Source organism: Vanellus vanellus, assembly GCF_965231255.1.
Source record: "Vanellus vanellus genome assembly, chromosome: 6".
Lineage (NCBI taxonomy): Eukaryota > Metazoa > Chordata > Aves > Charadriiformes > Charadriidae > Vanellus > Vanellus vanellus.
Window position 1 is genome coordinate 45,389,286 of NC_138911.1, and position 21,580 is coordinate 45,410,865.

At 42.7% G+C, this 21,580-nt stretch overlaps 1 protein-coding gene across 2 annotated transcripts; it reads right to left on the bottom strand.

Moving 5' to 3' along the window:
* Positions 1-9,279: 9,279 nt before the first annotated feature.
* ALDH6A1 (aldehyde dehydrogenase 6 family member A1) lies at positions 9,280-21,468 on the bottom strand. Of its 2 annotated transcripts, XM_082484841.1 has the most exons (12): positions 21,395-21,468; positions 21,068-21,133; positions 18,649-18,723; positions 17,125-17,286; positions 16,484-16,562; positions 15,618-15,920; positions 14,782-14,903; positions 14,343-14,532; positions 13,446-13,627; positions 11,853-12,032; positions 11,528-11,626; positions 9,280-10,812 (listed from the first exon to the last, which is right to left on the bottom strand). In XM_082484841.1, exons 1-12 carry the CDS (start codon positions 21,455-21,457, stop codon positions 10,708-10,710), a joined length of 1,626 nt encoding a protein of 541 aa, XP_082340967.1. In that variant the 5' UTR covers positions 21,458-21,468; the 3' UTR covers positions 9,280-10,707. The 2 variants fall into 2 exon arrangements, with proteins under 2 accessions (XP_082340967.1, XP_082340968.1); XM_082484842.1 differs by lacking the exons at positions 18,649-18,723; positions 21,068-21,133; positions 21,395-21,468 and adding an exon at positions 18,224-18,310.
* Positions 21,469-21,580: the final 112 nt, after the last annotated feature.

A 21,580-nucleotide genomic window follows, 5' to 3' on the forward strand; every position in this document is an offset into this window, starting at 1 on the left:
GAGGCAAGGCGGGACGGTGTTACTTCCCGGCAGCCGGTGCCCGCCCCGCCCCGGTGACGGGCAGCCGTGCGGGGAAGGGGGGCGGGTGGAGCGGCAGTGCGCCCTGGCGGCGGGCAGGCTGTTGGCGGGCTGGGCCGTGAGGGAGAGGCCTTGCCCCTAGCGCCCTCCCTGCCTGCGGGCTGCTCCCGCACAGCGGGGGTGCTGCCGCCGGGGTTAAAGGTCCCCCCCCAACCCCTCAGGATAAGGGAGAGGGCAGTATATCGGGACGAGGGCACCGAAATGGCCGGGGGGCTTCAGCACAGAGTGCGCAATAAAAAGCCAAAGCGGGTTTTTTTCAGCCTGAAGAAAAAAAAAAAAAAGAAAGCTAAGGGGGAATCTGCTGGTTTTGGCTACCTGGAGAAGGTTTTAAAGAAAGTAGAGCCAAACTCAGAACGCAATGAAGGAAAAGAAGCCCTACGCTGTCGCTACCATTTCCTCTATGGCAGATTGTTTCACTTTCGTCCTAGTCCTACTTTTCTAAATCCAAGTACCAAACTAAACCCCTTTTCAGTTAGAAAAAAAGAAACCAAAAATGGAAACTAAATTTAAATTAAACATCCTATTTATTGAATATGAAGGTACAAATCTCTGGTCCCCAGGACATTGGTGAGCTCAAATTTTCTTGCTCACATCCCACTATTTTCTTTCAGCCTCTCCACTATAGAAGATCTTATTCTGACCTTTTTCCAGTTGTCTCTTTTTCTCTCTGTAGCTGTCTTTACTCTCCTTTTCTAAATTGCTTCTCTAACACCATGCCTCTATCCAAAACAGTAAGGAAGAAAACCCTATGTCCATCTAGTTTTAATTCTTCAGTAGAGTTACGGATCTGTTTGTATCTAATATGTGTAGGTTTTTATAGTTTAAGCTCGCATTATTTCCTATGCTTTATGCAATTCAAACAGTTTTAAACATGGTTTAATTGACACTGCAAATGAGGAACCTTTCCCCTCTTTCTGTGTCTTCTCATAATTAAATTTGAAGAGAAGAACAGAGCAAGGATACTTCCCCCCTCCCCAGTTGCTGTTTCTTGATTTCTCTTCACAGATTGAGAAACTGAAGCAGAAGCTGATTGATTTGAAACAGCAAGCCCAAGAAGAGAAGCAGCAGCCGGTGAATGAACTTTTCTCTTTGTCCTCAGAACAGGGGGATCTTCTGAGCAGGCTGAAAAGTAGTTTAGTATGAGGAACAATCTAGGGCAGTTAACTGTTACAGGTTTTGATACAAAAATATTGCACAAAGAAAGAACTTGAAAAAACAATGGTGATGTGGGAATTATCCTGTGACTCTTATTATTTCAGATAGTAGTAGGAATATTTTATAGCATCTGAAATAGTATTAGGAACCAGCTGGGTAACGGTGAGGACAGAGGCACAGCAAAAACATGTTTCATTTTTACTGAGATAAACAATAAGTACTTTGTATTCTTTTATAGTTGTCCTTGACTCATTACTGTTGAAGCAAGATTTCTTGAAAAGAACTGAGAAGATTATTATTTGTTAATCTGGCTTCAATAAGAAACACAAAACTGTGCTCATCTGCACATTGAGACAGTTATCTCCTATCAAGCAGGCTCTACAAGGAACTTTCTCTCACCCTCAGATTATAAAGAGCAGAAAAGGCTATAGATGATAGATGTGGTGGGTTGACCCTGGCTGGATGCCAGGTGACCATCAAAGCTGCTCTGTCACTCCCACTCCTCAGCTGGACAGGGGGAGAGAAAATACGATGATGGCTGGGTCGAGATAAGGACAGGGGCATCGCTCAGCAATTACCATCATTGGTAAACCAGACTCGACTCTGGGAAATTAATTTATTACCAATCAAATCAAACAAGGATAATGATAAATAAACCCAAATCTTAAAACACCTTCCCCACACCCCTCCCTTCATCCAGGGCTCAACTTCACTTCTGATTTTCTCTATCTTCTCCCCCTGAGTGGCACAGGGGGACAGGGAATGGGGGTTGTGGTTAGTTCACTACACGTTGTCTCTGCTGCTCCTTCCTTCTTGGGGGATTACTCCTTATGCTCTCCCCATGCTCCAGTGTGGGTTCCCTCCCACGGGAGACAGCCCACCAACTTCTCCAACATGAATCCTTCCCATGGGCTGCAGTTCTTCACAAACTGCTCCAGCGTGGGTCCTTTCCACATATCCTTTCCAAGGGGTGCAGTCCTTCAGGAACAGACTGCTCCAGCATGGGTCCCCCATGGGGTCACAAGTCCTGCCACTAAACCTTCTCCAGCATTGGCTCCTCTCCACGGGTTGACAGGTCCTGCCAGGAGCCTGCTCCAGCATGGGCTTCCCATGGGGTTACAGCCTCCTTTGGGCATCCACCTGCTCCACCATGGGGTCCTCCACAGGCTGCAGGTGGATATCTGCTCCATTGTTAACCTCCACGTGCTGCAGGGGGACAGCCTGCCGCACCATGGTCTTTACCACAGGCTGCAGGGGAATCTGCTCCGCTGCCTGGAGCACCTCCTCCCCCTCCTTCACTGACCTTGGTGTCTGCAGGGCTGTTTCACTCACTTATTCTCACTCTTCCCTTCTGACTGCTGCTGGTGGTGTGCAGTTTTCCCCCCCCTTCTTAAATATGTTACTCCAGAAGTGCTACCGTTGGTGGTCCCCCCGCTACCAAAACCTTGCCATGCAAACCCAATACAATGATATTATGGACCTTGCTTTAAACTTGCTATTCATTTCTAGACTTGTTATCTCACTGGCGGGTAGCTTCTGCTGAGTTTGCAGCATTTCTTCTTATGATGAATTCAGTGGTTTTTAAAACACCACAGCTCAGTGTAATTTCAGCCATTCAGTTCTGCGTGTTCTGTGTTTTATGTTACAATATTTGATGGTTGGTTTCTCTCATTTTGTTTTCTTCTTATTGGGAATTTCTAATTTGCCAGCAAACTATTACGCCAACAAATAAAAGCACTGGAAAAGAAATTTCAGAAAAAAGTCAGAGAAATTGGCCAAATTCAATTAGAACTGAAATTAGTAAAGGAGTTCCTCAGCGAGAAAGCAGCTATAGAGAAAGAGCTAGAAGATAAAAGTTTGTCACAGATATGCATTTGCAATATTTAATTAAAAAGCAACTTTTCTGTCTGTATGGCAGCATGGAGTTTGGGAGTGGAGGAGAACAGATGTGGCAGACGTACTGGATTGTTTTCTTTGCAGTTTACAGAGCGTGAGGAAAAGCACTAGGTTGATAAAATGCACATTCTGAAGCCAGAACTCACTTTGGTAATGGTCCAGTGCTGTAGGGTTGGTTTTGTTTTTTTACACAATAACATGGAATCATACAAACATATATGTGGATGGACTAGAGCACCTAGTGCACCCTTTAAAGATATGTATGGAGGAGCTACCAATTGGCTACAGGCAGTATAAGTCTGACTGATTTCTCACTAGTCAGCTCAGTTAGGATGCAAATGCTAGTATTGTATCATCTTATACACATGCACTTATACAGCGCATGACCTAGTCAGAGATACTTTGGAGCTATAATGCAAACATTAAATAGTACTATTGGCGGTAAAACATTTCAGCCTGGGATAAGGATGTATCCCAGCTGACTGATGACATGAAAAAAGTGCCTCAAGCATTTCAAGTGCCTCGCTGACTCAGCTCTACTGGAATTTTTGTCAACCACAAGGAGGGGCTTAGAAACAGCACCAGATGCTTTCTGTGTAGACAAATGATTGGCCAACAGCATTTGGATTATTAATATAAAGCTGCTTTTAAGCTAAGATATCAAATGCGAGTTAGTCAGGCATTTTTCAAAGAACGCTTGAGGCGTTGCACTTTGAATGATCTTGATGACTGAATGAATAGACAAAGTAGAGCATTAAACAGTGACAGAGTGTGTGTGAATGACTGCCAGTGATGTGAAAATATGGGCACAGGTGAACTATAAAGGGTAAGGCAAGTAATAATACAAGTCAGAAGGTTAAGTGAATTTTATAGATTGTATAAAAATTTGATGAAGACTGTGGGTAGTGCAGGGAAGGAAGAATTACCCCAAATCAAAACATTCAAAAGCAAGATAAATAGCACAAATAGTATGTACAGAGAACTAGAGGAAGCAGAGAAATGCTACTGGTATTGAAACATCAAAAACTAGTGTCTGTCTTCCTAGCACTGCTGAAAATTACCTTTCCATGATAATATTGTCTAGATTTGGAATGCTCGTGGAGGCTTCTGTAGTGAGAATAATTGTATGAGGTGTAACATCCTATCAATTGGTAATGACTTTGTGGGCACCTAATTTCAACTAGGCTATCACTTTTTGGTCACTATTTATATGGATTAAATTAAATATAAGCTTGAAAGAGTTTTTTTTAATATTCTGCCATGTGCTGTGGAATTTGATATAGAACTTCCAGTATAGATGTGCTTCTGCAGTTTCCTTTTAATAATTAGTGTTGCTTCTCTAATCTTTTTGGTTTTATAGGCATTGCTATTCTGGCATTCCTCTTTTTCTTTTTACTCACTCCAGTGAACTAACACTGAAGCCTAAAAATTACAATCGAGATGCTAACAGCTCTTTACTGTGCTGCTGATCCTTTTAACAGAAACATCCAGTAGATGGCAAACCCAGGTTTTTTCATCTGTTCTTCCATATGTCAGAAGCGCCTGCTTTGCACTGTGCTTTCAAAGGCTGTTTTCCTTAAGCTTCGTAATAGTCTAAAAATTAAGCCATTACTTGAAATAGACACTGACATATCAAAAACAAGATCACATGCAGTACAGTACTGATTGACAGGATTTCATTTTATAGTGAAGAAAACAAAATCTCAGAGATCTGTGAGTGTCTCAGAATTTGTATTGGGATGCAGCTTAGTTTAAATTAGGGCTGCACATGCCACAGTGGCCAGGATTACAGGTCTCCAACCTCTGGCTAGAAATCCAAGCGTCCAGGCACTTGGATTTTAAGCCATAGAGTTAAGTTCCCCCATAGCTGAAGCTTGCATACAACCTTGGTGAGAGATCAAAATTATCCTACTCCCAAATAAAATGTTTGCTTAGTATGCATTGGCTATTGAATAACTTCGTGACACACACTCGGTCGGAATGCTTTGTTCCGTTCAGGTTATCTTATCTCAAAAATGATACAGCAGAAACACTTCATGAAAAATCAGAGGTGAAAGTAGTTATAGAAATCTAAGGAAGCTTCGCTTTGGAGCAAGAGAAGGAGGACACTGGAACCAAGAATGAAAATTGGTTATATGTATTGACTTTTTATGTATGAGCAGGAGAAGTGAGGGAAGGACGATGTACTTGAAGCTCATACATGTTAGTACTAACACTCCCCCTACATGTCACATATGTGTAACCACTACACATATAACAGAAATCATTGGTTTTACTTGGTTTAGAGAGCCATAGATTTAGAAGTCAAAAGGACAGCACTTGTGCTCAGGTTTATTTTTCTTAATTTACATGCTATGAATAACTGAACAAGATCAATGCAGAGCTAAAATTTAAAACCTGTTGTACACACGCAGAATCCATGAGATATGCCTTTGAAATTTTCTTCTAATACATTTATCTTTTCTGTGTTTTTCAGGGAAGAAAAACAGTTTGAAAAGGCAGATATCAGTGTGTTGACATGGGAACAAAAAGAATGTGTTCTGTGACTGCATTTTGCCGGAATGAATGGCACGAATCCATGGTAGTATTCTGTTTCTTCAGTAGGTGAATGCAGAGCTTTTCCTGTTACAGGAGCCAGGCTGATAACTCCAAGTCAAGGGTTTCCACGAAATTCTAAATCTAGCTAACTGTGTGGCTTGGTGTGAGATACTTAAACCTTTTGAAAAGGTTAATTTAACCTTTTGAAAAAGTTGGTATACTATATACTAATTTTGGTCACGCACCAGATCTGTCACTGTTAGATCTTTGTGTGTAGTATCAAACGAAAAGTAAATGAAAGTAAATTTTCATAGTGCTGAGGGAGACAGAGGATTAACTTTGCTCAGTGCAGTGGGAATAATTTCGTTCAGTCGTTAATGAATCACTATCCATTCTAAATAATGTATATTGTGACTAGCACTCCCTACATATATTTCCCTTTAATAAGAGTACAGTAAAGCAATCTGCCCAGTATTAAGAAGTACAAATATCCACAACCAGATTATTAAAAGTGTACTTACCATATAGCTCATTGCTGTCTGCATAAGAAACTTGGGAGCATTACTTTAGAGACAGATACCTAAAATATGGCTCACACTGGAAATTCAAAGTTCAAACAGCAAGAAATATATTATGAGCTGTGAACTGGGGCATGAGGACCCAAAGAGAAATCTAATATGCTATGATTTTTAATGTAGTTTGGGGAGACCTAATGCTTAGGGTGGAATATCAACTTCTCCGTGTTAAAAGAGTCTGTTTAATTTTTTAAAAATTACATTTAAATTTTGTTAGCAAAAGTTACATTAATGGAATTTTAGCAAATTTTGCTAAGGTTACAGTGGAAGTAAGAAATGTACAATTAAATGATTCATCCATCAGCTTTTATGGTTCCAGTTTGTGCATGGATTTAACTCCTTTTATCAGTATTTGCCAGCGTGCAAGAACACACCTAAAGCTGTAGACTATGAAACCTTGAGGAATGGAATACAAACACTTCATATTAAGTTGACTTATGGTTAAACCCAGATTTTTAAAAAATCTTTTTTTGTTTGTTTCTCCTCATTCCCTTTTAGTTGTAATGATTTTGCCCCAAAATACAGAATTCCAGAGTGAACTGAACTCATGTTCAATTCACAGTGCTGGTTTCAGATAGTGTACTGCAACAGCTCGGGTGCCCTGGCATTCCTCGCTTGCTGTTCATTTTAGAAAACAAGTTTGGTGTGGGATTAGAAAGCTGTCTGAGTGTAAGTCACTGGTGGATGAGGACTACTTTGCTCTTGTTTCTTCCTCACAGGAAATACACCAGAGTTTTGGCTACTTTAGCTCTGGCTCCTGACAATACTAAAGAAAGCAAAATTGGGTAAGATGCTAAATTATACCACGCTAATATCTCCTTAGTCCTGGTTATATATAAATGAATGCAATTGTCTCTCTGTCATCCCTCCCATTTTATAATACTTGGGCTTGTCTGAAGTGTTTCTGTGCACAAATAAATGTACGTGTTACAAGAGAGAATTTTTTATTTCTTTTCAGATTTCTGGTCATGTTAATCTTTTAGCAGCAGGCCTTTAGACTCAGCTCTCATGAAAAAAAATGATCTTATGCCCTCTTAAAGCCTCCTTTTATTGAAAAGCAGCTTTATTATTTTTTGAGGATTCTCTTGTGAAGGCCATGATCATATGAGGAGATGCATTTTCAGCTAGCACAGGGAGTTTTGATTAAAAGGCAAAATCTATTAATCTGATTTTTTGTTCAGTATAGAATCACTTAGAGAATGGACCAGGAAGAAGATTCATATGCCTGATTTTCAGATACAGACTCAGATACAACTATATAGCTAATTATAATATGCCAAGGCAAGCAATATCAACTTACCTTGGAGGAATACGCAGGGAGGTGTTCTGGCATGACATCATGGAGTGTCATGTCAGACATGAGGCAGTCAAGCACACAAAACAAAATGTAAGACTCAGACATCGAATGATCAGATAAAGTTCATAAGCAGGAGCCCTGGAGGAATTTATATGGAAAGATGAGACACCTCCTTTGGAGAGGCAGACCGCCACTTCCAGAAACGGGAGTGGAAGTGAGTTGTAGCCTTTTTTTTTGCACTGAGAGGGGAAACAAGCAGAAGCGGATGTCACAGGGCTCATTTCTCAAGAGGTTTAACTATTTTAACATAATTTTTGGACTTAAGAGTATCAAATAGCTTTGAGAATCTAGACTGCAGTGCCTTCTAGGAAAGAAATTATTTTTAATAGGAGACAAAGAGCGGACAAAGGGTATATTAATGAAGTCTAAAGAAATTTATTATGAGATACTTTATACTTATACTTTTGTATAATATAAAAGATACATTATTTAGCTTATTTTTTAATAATGAATGTTGAAATGAAAAGGAGAATAAACAGGTGGGTAGAAAGTAGTAACAGCAGCGAGATGAGAGAGGTACATCATGATCAGTCAGCATCTGCAGCTTGATCTAGAAAGGCATTTCATTAGCTAAGAAACTCAGATACAAGATTTGTAATTCTAGTACAATTATTTAAAACCATCTGTTTAAAAAAAGGCTGTTGGAAATGCAGATAATCAGAAAAGATGTTTGCACACAAATGAGTTGATTATACAAGTGTCTAGAACAGGTCTGGAGAAAGTGCAGGGATACTCCTGCAATTCTTCAAGGAGCAGGTAAACTTGAAAATAGACTGCTTTTGTTATGGCAGAAGCTGGATTTTAGAATTTCTAAAGGAAAGACATAATGGGTTTTAATAAGACAACAGAAAAGTCAGAATAGCAATGCTGATTAGGAAGAAAATTAAGGCATTTTGAAAGTGAACAACTGTAGGCAATATTAGAGATTATTAATTAGTATTCCTTTCCTGGGTGCATGAATGGTGATTTATCTAGAGTATTTTTCCTTTGCAGCACATAAAATACTTCTCCCAACCTAATATTCATTACGCAGCAGGCCAAATTATCAGATTCATCGTCTTCTGCAGTAATCCTTCCGCACATTCAGATGTAACACCACAGATAGAGCAAGGCAGCTGTACACTTTTGCATGAACAGCAGCCACAGCAATTACCAACTCATTTGCACTTTTCATTTTGGAAGTTATCTTGTGAGAAAAGCTGAAAATTCTAAATCCACTGTCTGCTAGACTACTGCTTTGACTACACGTTTGAAATCTATTTGAAATACAGTTATTTTCCTCCTCAAAATTTTATTTTAAGATTTTATTCTTTACCAAGCCAGGAGCTCAGATGACCCTGTACAAAGCACTAGTGGTGCTACTGGATTTGGACTAGTGGTTAGAACTCTGTATATATGTGTTGCTATAATTTGATGAAGATATTTTTTCAGTTTGTAAGAAAGTCACTTACGTGGAGCTTAAGAGTTTTTGTGATCAAATGATGTGTATGCGGAAACAGAAACAAGGCATTCCTTGAAATGCTGTATGAGGACATTGGTACAGAGGTCCTTGAGATACTGTAAAAGGAAGATGTATGCATGGGTTACAGGAGTCACAGACCAGCCTCTGCAAAGAGGGGAATAAAGTCAACATCACACCTATATAATGTCTTACCAAGGAACAGTCATATTCTGCAGAAATGTATTAGCATGTTTTTAATTTGTAATCAAATTGCAAGGTGAGAATTTCCCTCTAGGGTATAGCAAAGGAAAAAAAAAAAAAAGATACAAACATTAGTAAATCCACAGTAATTGCACTAATACATAACTGTCAGTTACGGCATCTTTACCAGAAGGCAGGATACAAAGCGTTCACATTCAGGTGGTTTAATGAGAACAAGTAATGGTTACAATCATTAGAATAATATTATTTTGCATGGGTGCTTGCATGAGTTCCCTGCAGATCCCTCATGGCTGCATCATCTTCCAGGAACCAGGAACACAAATACAGGCTCTCCGGCTCCAAATACATTTTTTTAAAAACAGGGCACACCAAGTCTTATCTTTCTCTAATAATGGGACCTGCGGTCCCTAGAAAATATTACTAGAGCAAGTGTGACAAGGAGTCAATCAATCAACACAAGAATAGTGACCTATAGTCAGGAAAAGAAACCAACAGAACACACCTGGCTGCTTTGTGATTAAAAAGCGTGTTCTTTCCTCCTACTGACCCGTCTACTTGCTCTCCCACCCAGACCCACAAGATGCTGTGACATGAAGATACATATACATGCTTATGTTTCTGCTTCCACAGTTTCATTATGTTACAGGACCTGTAGGCACGTATCTGTTAGCACAGTAAAAAGGCACCAGACAACTTTCAGGTATAATGGAACTGACAGCAAGCTGGAGAATACAAGCCACATACACAACAGGAACAGAAGTTTTCAAGCTGTCAGAGGCACGGTGAAGGTCACTGTACCATACAGGAGTTTCTTTCATCCTCAAGACAAGCAATCAAACATGCTTTCCTGAAAAATCCTTAGAAAGGTGTTTCCCAAGTGTTTTGGAAACTGCTCAACAGATGAAAGCATGACATTTTCGACTCCCAAACTTGCTGTCTTCATTATACATAAAGTCACTTCTACCAGACACCCAAGGCGTCCCAGTTATGTCACTCAAAATGAGTACTCATCTTTGAGTAAAGTGAACTCAAAATCTTAACATGTAAGATAAAGAGGTAAAGAAAATTGCTACACGATGTAGCCAGGAGTGAGTCACTAAGGCTAAAGATATTGAAGCAGAAACCAGAATAATGTTCAAGTTCAGGAGGGTCTGGAAAGAAACACAAATTAAGACCAATCACACTTGTGTGCGCTTTTAATTAGATAAGGTTGTTTCCTCTGTGATAGGTTATAGGAAAAAATATGAGTTCAGCTAGCCGAAAAACACTGACAGCAACAGAAAACTGTGCGTTACATGAGCCTGCCTGATCTGCACAGAAACGGAGGTCCTTGAGAAAATGGAGCTTTCTGTTTACTCCCAAGGAAATGATGATAGTCAGGACAAAGCTGGAAAGTGCAGCATAGAAGGAGAAGGGCACCAGGAACAGTATCTGTAAAGGCTGATTTAGTTTCCCATAGTTGGCATAACCACAGCAGGCTTGGTAACAGTGGCATCTTCCTCTTTCCATTGAGAAATGATAGTTTTCAGCTGTGTGTAGAACTGCACTCCCTGGAAGAAAGGAGACACACAAGGATCAGATGTTTGGCCTTATGAATTCTTCAGGTCTGCACCAGTGGTGTGTCAAGCAGTTTTTGCTGTATCTACAGAGGGCTGACTTTTCCTCTGTGGGAACGATTCCTGTCAGCCTGTTCTTTTTACCAGTTCCTCAAAGATTCTCATTCTGTGAGTAAGCTTCCTACTTAGTTCTTCCCCCCTTCTCAAATCTCCTAAAAAGATACTTGCTTTTTTATATCAAAGGAAAAAAAAGGAATTGGCTATTGTAACATGCATTATGCTGGCTGTGATCACTGTCTGATCTTCAGTTTCCTGGCTGAGATGACTTCAAAGTCTCCTTATTAATGAGATCTGATAGAATCATATAATTGTGTAAGTTGGAAGGGACCTTTAAGACCATCAAGTCCAACCATCAGCCGAACACTGCCAAAACCACCAATAAACCGTGTCTCTCAGCACCACATCTACCCGTCTTTTAAATACCTCCAGGAATGGTGATTCCACCACCTCCCTGAGCAGCCCGTTCCAATGCTTGATAACCCTTTCGGTGAAGAAATTTTTCCTAATAACCAATCTAAACTTCCCCTGGCATTACTTGAGGCCATTTCCTCTTGTCCTATCACTTGTTACTTGGCCATCTCCCCAATGACATTTATGATGTGATGTATCACAATTCAACACAATAGGGTACTCTGAATCAGTAAGTTACCTGCTTGCCATAGAAATTGGTGTCTCCTCTGAAAGAAGCACGAGAGCCGGTGAAAGAGAACATGGGCAGAGGTACTGGGATTGGAACGTTGACACCCACCTAAACCAAAGGAAAGCCGCCATATTAATCACAAGAAGTAGGGGGTTGTGGAGCATTCTCTAAAAGCTACCACATTTTGTTTCTTTAAATCTGAGGCTGGGTACTGTTGGCTAAGCAGACAGTGATTAGTCACTACAGCTGGATGGCTACTCGCTGTTAAGTGGTTGAGTAAATGAGCCACTGTAAGTGGTGAGTACTAACAGCAACAATCATAGCCTGAACATACCTGACCCACATCTACTAAGTGAGAATATTTCCGAGCTGTGGCTCCATTGGTGGTGAAGATTGCAGTTCCATTTCCATAGGGGTTATTGTTCACCATCTCAATGGCATCATCCAAAGTGTCTGCTTCCAGAACCACTAATACAGGCCCAAAGATTTCTTCCTTGTAGCAAGTCATGTTTGGCTGCCAAGACAAACAGCAGAAAAAACAGCTTGTATACAGGATCTAATAAAAATATCTTAGGGAATAGGATATAATAAACACACATGCTGCTAATGCTCAGGATATTCCTGGGATCACCCATCATACCGCATTGCCACAGGCTATCCTGCAGTCCTCCTTGCCTGTTCACCGTTTCCCATGCCCTGCCATCTATCTAGTCCACTAAAGGTGGTTCCACTTTTCATCTCCAGAACACTTTCTGCTTTTACTGCCTGCCTAACCTCACTTACAGGTCTACTCTATCCGAGGCTGATTAAGACAGGGATCAATTCAGGATAGTTTACTTCAGTTCTTGTTGACAACATGACTAGAACCTGCTATCCTCTCCAACTCAGTGCCTAGGATTTATGTCTGATAAATAGCAACATCTGACAAATACAAAAACACCAGCTGCAGAGTACTTTTATCACTAATAACTAATAGAGCAAACTACAAAACATTCATTTGACAAGTTTTATGTGGCTTACCATATTACTGCACAAGAAAACTTAAGAATAACAAAATCTCAGTGAAACTTTTACTTTTGAATACCTAGCAATATTTATGACACATCACAGGCAAGAAAATTCTGAGATGAATTAAAAGCCTGAATTATAAAATAGCATAAAATCAATTAAATCCTAAGAATACAAAGTACAATAGCAGAATTATCAAGATTGGTTTGCTACCATGGAATCACTCACCAAAAAGAACTGAATACTTAAATATTAAGGAAATCATACTAGCTAATTGCATAAACATAAAAGAATTAACATAAAAGTATGAAAACTCATGTAGATGTGTACCTGGTAACGAATATTCCCTCACAGTAGTGTCCATCTCTCGCACACCATGCATTATTATATTGAGACATTGACTCAACAAAGTTGTGAATACATTGAACAACAAAGAGATTTTGTACCTTATCTGGTATTATTCTCGTGAAGATTTCCACAATTATTTAACTTCTGTTTCTGCAAGTCCTTAAATTGCAAACTGCAGGAATGTGTAATGGAGAAAGGAAAATTCCAAATTTGGCTGTTCATCATTCTCTTCCTTAGGCATCTGCTGCTGGCCTTTACTACAGATGGACACTATGCTCGATGGACACTTAGTTTAACACAGTACAAACTACCCATATCTTCTTTTAATTGGCTGCATTCTGTTCAAGTTAAGATCATTAACCTCCTTCAGAGTATGCTGTGCTACTGCAAATTCTTTTATCACCACCACAACAGCATTACAATGAGCATTTCATTGGAATTGTGCAAGGGAAGGCTGAGCCATTTATGGGCTTTCTACCTGGTGATTATTGATTACTGACTGATTTGGGTACCACATTTTTCAACTGACCCTGCAATATACAGCACCAAGCACTGGTTTTGGTCATCTTACCTTGACATTGGCAAGGATCGTTGGTCCAACAAAATTGCCATTTTCGTAGCCCTTCACTTTGATATTGCGTCCATCCAGAAGAAGGCTGGCACCTTCTTTTACTCCTTTCTCAATCAGATGGCAAACCCGTTCCTTAGCTTGGGGACTGATTAGAGGCCCTAGATCTGCTCCAGGCTGGTCTCCTGTGAAGAGGCAGAGACATCAAGTTTTTAACCCTGGCAGCTTCCTCTTCATAGGCATCATGGAGATAACTACACTGGCAGGAAAAATCTGAAAATCCTCATGTTTCTGAGACACAGAACAAAGATTTGAGACATTAATGAACAGGAGTAATAGCCTGCAACTCTCAGAATCAACAAAAAAGATTAAGCATAATTTTAGATCACCGAGAAGCCAAAATTCAACAACAGATTCTTCTCAGAGAGGAAACTTTTCCCCTTTGCAGGACTGTTACTGAACATAAACAAAAGATAACTCTCCTAGAATTAATAAGCCTAGGAGACTTATTAAATAGTCTAGTTTTTCCAAAGTATATCTTTCCATTTTTCCTTTTTATTGTATGCTTACAACAAATTGGAAGGATCTCTAAGTGACGTTGCTACATAAATGGTAGGTTTGAGTTAAACACAGGACATAACCTCAAAGCTCCAGTTAAAACAAGACCGATCCTGCAAACCTTGCATCACAGTCACATTGCCAAGCCTTCCTACATATTCCTAACTCTAGCTCTAGGGCTGTTTCCCAATCCAGATAATCTGCTAGCTCCTACCCCTACACATCAAACCTATGGTGCCAATAGCTCCAAGGGACACACTGTAGTATGGCAGATATGCTGACCTAAAAAGTTACGGTTGTACAGAAATGAAGTACCTCGTAAGAAATTATCACAGTCTGTACCTGCATTTACACGTAAATTTTTGGCTCTGTCCACAAGCTCTGGCAGCCATTTCTGAGCTTCTCCCACGAGAATTGCTGTAGACAGGGCCATGCAGCGTTGGCCAGCTGCTCCAAAAGCAGCTCCAACCAGCTGGTTCAAGGTGTTCTCTTTATTGGCATCAGGCATCACCACACCATGGTTCTTGGCTCCCTGAAACATAACACATACACAGTCTCTCATTATTAGCCACCCCAGCTCACTTCTTCTCTAGTTCTCTGGCAACATCTTCATATAGTAGTTATGACTCTGCTACCAACAAGCTGACAAGAAGGGCAGCCTCCCCACTTAACTATCAGTAGCGAAGCCAGCTTCTGCTGCTGAGTGGTGTGGTCTCTCTTAACACCCACAGGACACACAGGCAGTCTATGTGCTGAAGTGTGCTCCATTCAGAGGCATTACCATGTTGGCCTGGACTCTCTTGCCATTCCGGGATCCTCTCTCATAGATGTACTCGCCAGCCTGATTAGATCCCACAAAGCTGATCGCTCTGATGTCAGGATGGTCACAAATGAAATTCACGGCTTCAAATAGGAAATAATACGTTATATACTGTGGTGCACAAATGCTTCCCTCTGTCCCCATCCCCACAGTGCTAAATCTATCTATCTTTCTTCTTATAAAAATTCCTGCCTCTGTGTTTCCTACATTTGAGTTCCCCTACTGTCTGTCCATGCATCTCTCCACTAATTTCTCAGCATGTGTACTCCTGCCCGTGCTCATACACCTGGCTGTCTGCCATCTCTTCACGCTCTGGGCATCTCCCACGGTGCCCAAGTGATGCCGAAATGAAGTTACTGTTGTCTATTTGTATCCTGGTGTTCTAAGGGTACTCGCATGCTATGGAAAACATCACATTAGGAGCTAAAATACTGGCATCCACTCCATGTTCAGTGAGGCACTTAATTCTTGTTTAGGCTTCCTTGTGAAATCAAGGTGATTTACCTTATTTCAGTTGGAGCTTAGGTGGCTAAATAGAATTTGAGCACCTACATGCCTTGGGAACTCTGACCCCAGCCCCCAAAATTCTGTTCACCATGTGTCCTGAAAGATTCGGTGCAAGATGGCACAGAATCTCCCAGTCACCTCCCTTCCCCTCCATCAACAGGGGTGAAGCGTCTGTCCAAACCAATCTAACAGCAGTAGTATCAGACTCTCCAACTTCTTTAGTACCTCCACTGAACATACACCACAACATGTACACACTCCAGCCATCCCCCGAGACTAATTATTATTACCTTCATGCTGTCCATGGATGATATTCAGGGTCCCATCGGGAGCACCAGCATCCTGAAAAAGCTTGGCAAGGAACATGAGTGCGCCTGGTACACGCTCAGATGGTTTCATCAAGAAGGTGTTTCCACATACCATAGCCATGGGGAACATCCAAAGAGGAATCATGGCTGGGAAATTGAATGGTGCAATCCCAGCGCACACACCAAGAGGCAGACGGTAGGTATAAGTGTCCATGTCTTTAGTGATGGAGGGCATGGTCTCTCCCAGTATGAGGGATGTCACACTGCAAGCATGTTCAACCACCTCTGCAGCAGAAAGGGCAACACGCCACTGGATGATCTGTTAACAACCAGTCCCCAACTCCCTTCTCCCCACTGCCTTGACCTAAGTCTTTCTTCCAGCCTCTTTTCCCACAACTTAAAACTCATTGTGCTCCAGAAAATACCTTTTCTCTGCCAAGCACTGTGAGCTCATTGTGAATGGATTCTCTCTTGACTGTATTTTATGTCACTGTGATAGGAGCACAGACGCAACAGGCCCAGTAAAAGAAGCACAGGTATAGTATTAGCATACCACCTAAGCCTCAACCTTAGCCATCTGAGCACAAGTGAGACGTTCTTATCCCTTTTCAGCAATTCGTAGTCACTCCTAGGAAAAGGAAGGATCTAACAACTTGGAAGTGATTTAGGATAACTCAAACTAAGGGAACTTTTCAGGTTAGAGTTACAATTGCCCCTTTTCTTTCAGAAGGAGGCTGTGAAGCGAGCTACATGTACAGGCTCCCAGAGCAATCAGTTGCTCAGGAGACCTCCTCGCTTCCTATAGGTTCTCAAAGACCCTTTTGTAACAGGAGGAGCCAGCAGCTTACGGAGGCCTCGGAACACATCTCCCTCAGCATCAGCCAGGGTCTTCCCTTGCTCAAAGGTGATGAGTTTTGAAATTTCTTTCTGAAAATGGAAAAAATGAAGTTTATGAATGTTAGAAAAGTGCCTGCCCATGCAACAGGATGCAGAGATAAGAGAGTTTAAGAGAGAGTTGAACCTGGGAAAGCCTACGCTGACTGCTCCTTGTAGATAAGAAGCCAATAAGGCACACAGGTGACCTTTTAAAAAAGTCAACCCTGGGTTGACTTATATTCTACAGCTTTCGTGTGTCACACCACAGACACACAGAAAAAGCAATCTGGGGAATCCAAAGTCATAGTAACATTCCTGTCCCACTTGTCTTTGGCAACTGGCACATTCTGCATCAAGGCTTAAAGTTCCTCTCATGGTCTTTTGGTAAAGGAACAAATGCAGAATAGCATTCCATAAGAAGCACTGCCTCTCTGTCCCCATTTGCTGGGAGAGTGCTTTGCTACACCTCTCAACGACAGTGTCTCAGTTGGCTCCTCAATCATAGCAACAACGCCTCATCAAGAACACAGTAAACTGAGCCTCTCAATTTAATTCCTAAAGTCAACTGCAATGCATTCAGCAACAGCCATCACACACAGCTGTGGTGTCTCACCAGATTGTCTTTGATGAGTTGCTGATAACGCAGGAAGATTTGCTGGCGACTCAAAACAGATGTTTCTGCCCAGTTCCAAAAAGCCTTTTTGCAAGAAGCCACAGCTGCCTCCATCTCACTGGCTGTGGCTTTTGGTACACGGCCAACCACTTCATTTGTGGCCTGAAGGAAAAAACAAACTGCATCAAAACTCAACTTCTTCCAGCTGTGCTCCCTGCCAACCATTCAACAGTCCTTTCACACCACACACCTAATATCCATCTTCTACAAGGAGCTGTACTTCTGAGGGGAGAGGACAAAAGAGACTCCTTCCTTGGTGCACACAAAAGGCCTTGGCTACAAATGGAATCGTTCTGAAAACCTGCACTCTACACATTTCAAATCAGGCACCCAGAAAGCTCCAAATGCAGTACTGATTTCCAAGTTGGAGCTGAAGTGACTTGTCTGTCTTGCAGCTTCTAGAGAGTTTAAGGCAAAGGTTTCTGTGGACTGCGGTCTTTTCCCTCTGCATCGTCTTGGCTCATCTGCTGTCCCTCTTGTGCATTAAACAAGGTAAGGTTCCTTTGGAAAAAGCAGTACGTGACTGTGCAATTGGCGCTGATGTTAGTTTACCTAGATCACTAGGCCAAACTAAGATTTTTACAAGCAAACTAGTTCTATGCTATTTTAACTTTAAAAGCTTGTCTTTGCCAGTTTAACCTCCTTCTAATACATTCTTAAAAATTAAGTCTGCTTTGACATGGCAAAAACGTCAGGTACATCACTAAGAGAGAAACTACTCAAGAGAACGAGACCAAATGAGCTTCATGAACATGGCCTGCTGTTCTGATCACTTCCACAAAGCAAATCAAAATAGGGCTTTACAGAGAAAAGTTTTAGTTAGAAACAGCTGTCCAAATGCTTACTGGGGGGGGTCAGAAAGCTCAGAATTCTGAGTTCCATTTGTCTTTGGTAGATGGGTCAGACAAGTACAAGTGCTACTAATCTAAGATTATTTTGCACTGCACAACATCCAACCTCTAAATTTACTGTGAATATCGTGGCTCACAGACAGAAGCTCTCTGAAAGGAAAGGAGCTTCAGCTGTCAGGATTTTTTACCTTGGTCTGAAAGTGAAATCAGTCTCTATCAGGACTTCACATTCAGCTGGCACCAAATCACACCTGGTTGATTTCACATCCAGGGTGAAAGAAATCTTTCAGAAATTTGACATACTGATCACAGAGACTTTCTATGAGCAAAAAAAAAAAAAAAAAACGTAAGTGGGGTTTAAGCTTCCTTTCAGCAGATCATGGTTTTACTACACAAGGGAGATAAAGGAGGTCATCACTTTCCTAAGACTGACATTTCATGTGAAAAGGAAATTGAGAAGCAATTACACAGTGCTAAATCCATCTTAAGCTCCAGGTCTAAGCCTTTCTTATGAAATGTATGTACTTTCCCCTTTTGCCAAACGCTTGAACAGAGAAACAGACTCTTGTTGCACAGTGATCGCTAATACATAAGCTGAGGCCATTTCACCTACCGGGTTGTGGATATCAATCCATTCAGTAGTTTTGGACTCAATAAACTTCCCATCAATGAAGAGTTTGGTTGTTGGCTGTGGAGGACAAAACACTGGCCAGTGAGTGATCTTTGTCTTGAGATGACCAAACACCAGTGTGCTTTATTACATGCAAGCATTCAGAATTTACTGCTGTGCTGTCCATTACAGAGTCTCGATCCAGTATTTACAACAAGGCTCAGCTAACTGCTTAGGCTGAAATTTTTCAGGCTCTCTGCCCTGTTTTTCTCTCACTTTACACCAAAATTCTTTCTGAAAAGCAGTTATAGAAAAAGTACATTGCTATGCTTATCTTCAGAAATATGTTAGCCTACTTAATCACCCAGTGTTTGCTAAGTTAGAAAACTGAAAAACTGCAATTCATAAGTTTTCAAAAGAAACAGTTAATAATTCACCTTGTGAGAATTACATGTACCCAGTGCACACTGTACTGTGTTTCCTTCCCATCAAGCCACTAAGTAGGTTCATCTCTCCAGCTCAGACCTACGGGCATAAGATTGGACTTTCCCCGTTCCCTGCAACTAAGAGCAAGGAACCTGCACCTGCTAAGTTTACAGCGATTGTCCTGGCAGGCAGCATGGAGAACAAAGCTTTCCTACTCAGATGCAGAAGAGAGAAAAAGAAAGTTTGGAGTAAGGAGGTAAACCCAGGGCTGAGGGAAAAGCAGGGATAGAAGCTCTAACTAGCACTGGATAAGCAACAAACCTGTAGCATGCAGGAAAACAGATTGAGACTGTATAAATAGACTGGAAACTAGGAGTTGATATTGGGAGGTAAGGAGAGAACTAGGAGAAAGCAAGAACTAAGTTATTCATGCCACAAAACAGTGGCTTGGGGAGAACAGATATGAGGAAGGGGAAACGGACCTGCTGTGTGTAGAACAGAAATGGGACACAACAGATCAAAAGAACTGGGGCATAAAACCAAATCTATCAGGGAGCAGTGTGAGGAAATTAGGAATGTGGAATTATGAGAGGGAGATGAGGACTGAGATGCTATCCAAGGTGTAATGAAGGGAGAGAGATCAGAGGAAGAATAAGGAAAACAAATGGGGATGGCTGGACAAGTGATGACAGTGAAAAAGTGAACAGCAGTGAGAATTGGGACAAGCTGAGAAAGCAGGACTAGGATGAGAAGTGTAAAATAAGACTGTTAATGGATAAGCAAGACCTGTTGATTTGGGAGGTAACACCAGGAGTGGGTAAAAAAAAAAACTGCAGAAGATTATGTAGCTGGAATTATACTTGGGAAAGAAGAGGCAGAAGTCTGTGTCTATGAAAACACAATTCCCTCTAGAACCTGGAAGGAAGTGCAAGAAATCTGAGTCCCTGGTTTCCTGACTGTAAGAAAAGGTCTTATAGTCCTGGTCTAAAGAAGGACAAACTCCTACTGCTATAAGTCACTCCATTAGTCCAAGTGCCACGTATCTGCTGTGGAACTACAAGCTCCAGAGCTTTATGACCCACGTGGACTTCAGTGCAATGGAATTTATGTTTTTTACAAATTGCTTAGAAGGGATATCTGGAAAATCACACATACAAAGAAAAAATATTTTAAGCAAGCCAGGAAAGGCTGAATTAAGACTGTATTTTTTCCATAAGATCACTACCTTTTTTTCTGTGGGAACAAGGACTGCAGTAAAGTAGACTATCTGGATAATCATGATTTAGCTGTTCAGAACTTGGAGAGTGTACAGCCAGGGATATGGGAAGAAAAAAGGCACTGTAACAGTTAAAGTTGTTCAATACTGCCCAGAGGAAACCAGATCCTCTCTCTGCCATAAATAGATGATATGAGGCCGGTCCACCCAGCTTGAAACGATCTTTTTTCCACACATTATCACTAGGCACATACTCTATATTCATTTTTTGCTGATCTTCCTGAAGAGATATTACACATGGTAAAAGACAGCTAAAAATCGGGGGGGAGGGGGAAGGCTGGTGTGTACTTAGCACGATGTGTGCTGCTTAAGGAACGCGGAGAACACAAACCGGGGCGCGATTAACCGCGCTAACCTGCCGCCCTTGGGTGAGCCCGCTGGGCCCGGCAGGGCCCGCCACAAGAAGCGTGGCGGGGTGGGGATCACGGCGACCCCCGAGTCAAACCAACCCGATATCCAACCTCCCCCCCACCCCCTTTCCCCTCCCCTCCTGTCGAGCACGGGGGCGGTTGTTCGTTCCAGAAATACCGTCCCGGAGCCGCGGGGAGGGCAGCCGAGCCGCGCCGAGCCCCGCTGCCAGAAACGACCTAGAGGAGCAGACCTCAGCGAAGCCCCGGGTCGGCTACGGAAAGGGCAGCGGCAGCGCCCGGAGCTTTCCCGCGCCCTCCCCCCCGCCCGCCACCTCTCTTCAGACCTGGCGGGACCGGGACGGGCACTCACCACTGAGGAGGAGGAGAAGGAGGCGGCGGCTGAGGCGATCCAGGGGGCACCGGCTCTCCGCGGCAGCTGGACGGGAGGGGAAGCACAACACCAGCCCGGTCCCACAGGGCTCCCCACAGCCCCCGCCCCGCTCCCCGCGCGGGTCCGGTTGGCACCCACCTCCCCCCATCCCCGCCGAGGCGCCTCCGGCTACTCCTCGCTCGGGACCGCCCCACCCACGGGGGCCCGGGGCCAGGCAGGCCGCGACCCCTCTCTCCGCTGCCCGCCCAGCGGCCCCCCCCCTCCGAGCCGCAGGAGTCGCTGCGAAGCCGGGGGCCGCCACCTCACCCTCAGCGCCACGCGCCGCCGCCCGCCCCAGGCGCCGCGCGCCAACGCTGCCGCCGCCGCCATCCCGGCCGAGGGTCGCTGCGCCGCGGCCCCCGACGGCGCCCCTCGCCCCGCCCCTGCCCGCTCGAGGCCCCGCCCCCCGCCCGCTCATTGGCTTTCCACGCAGCGACCTCGCCCGCTACGCGA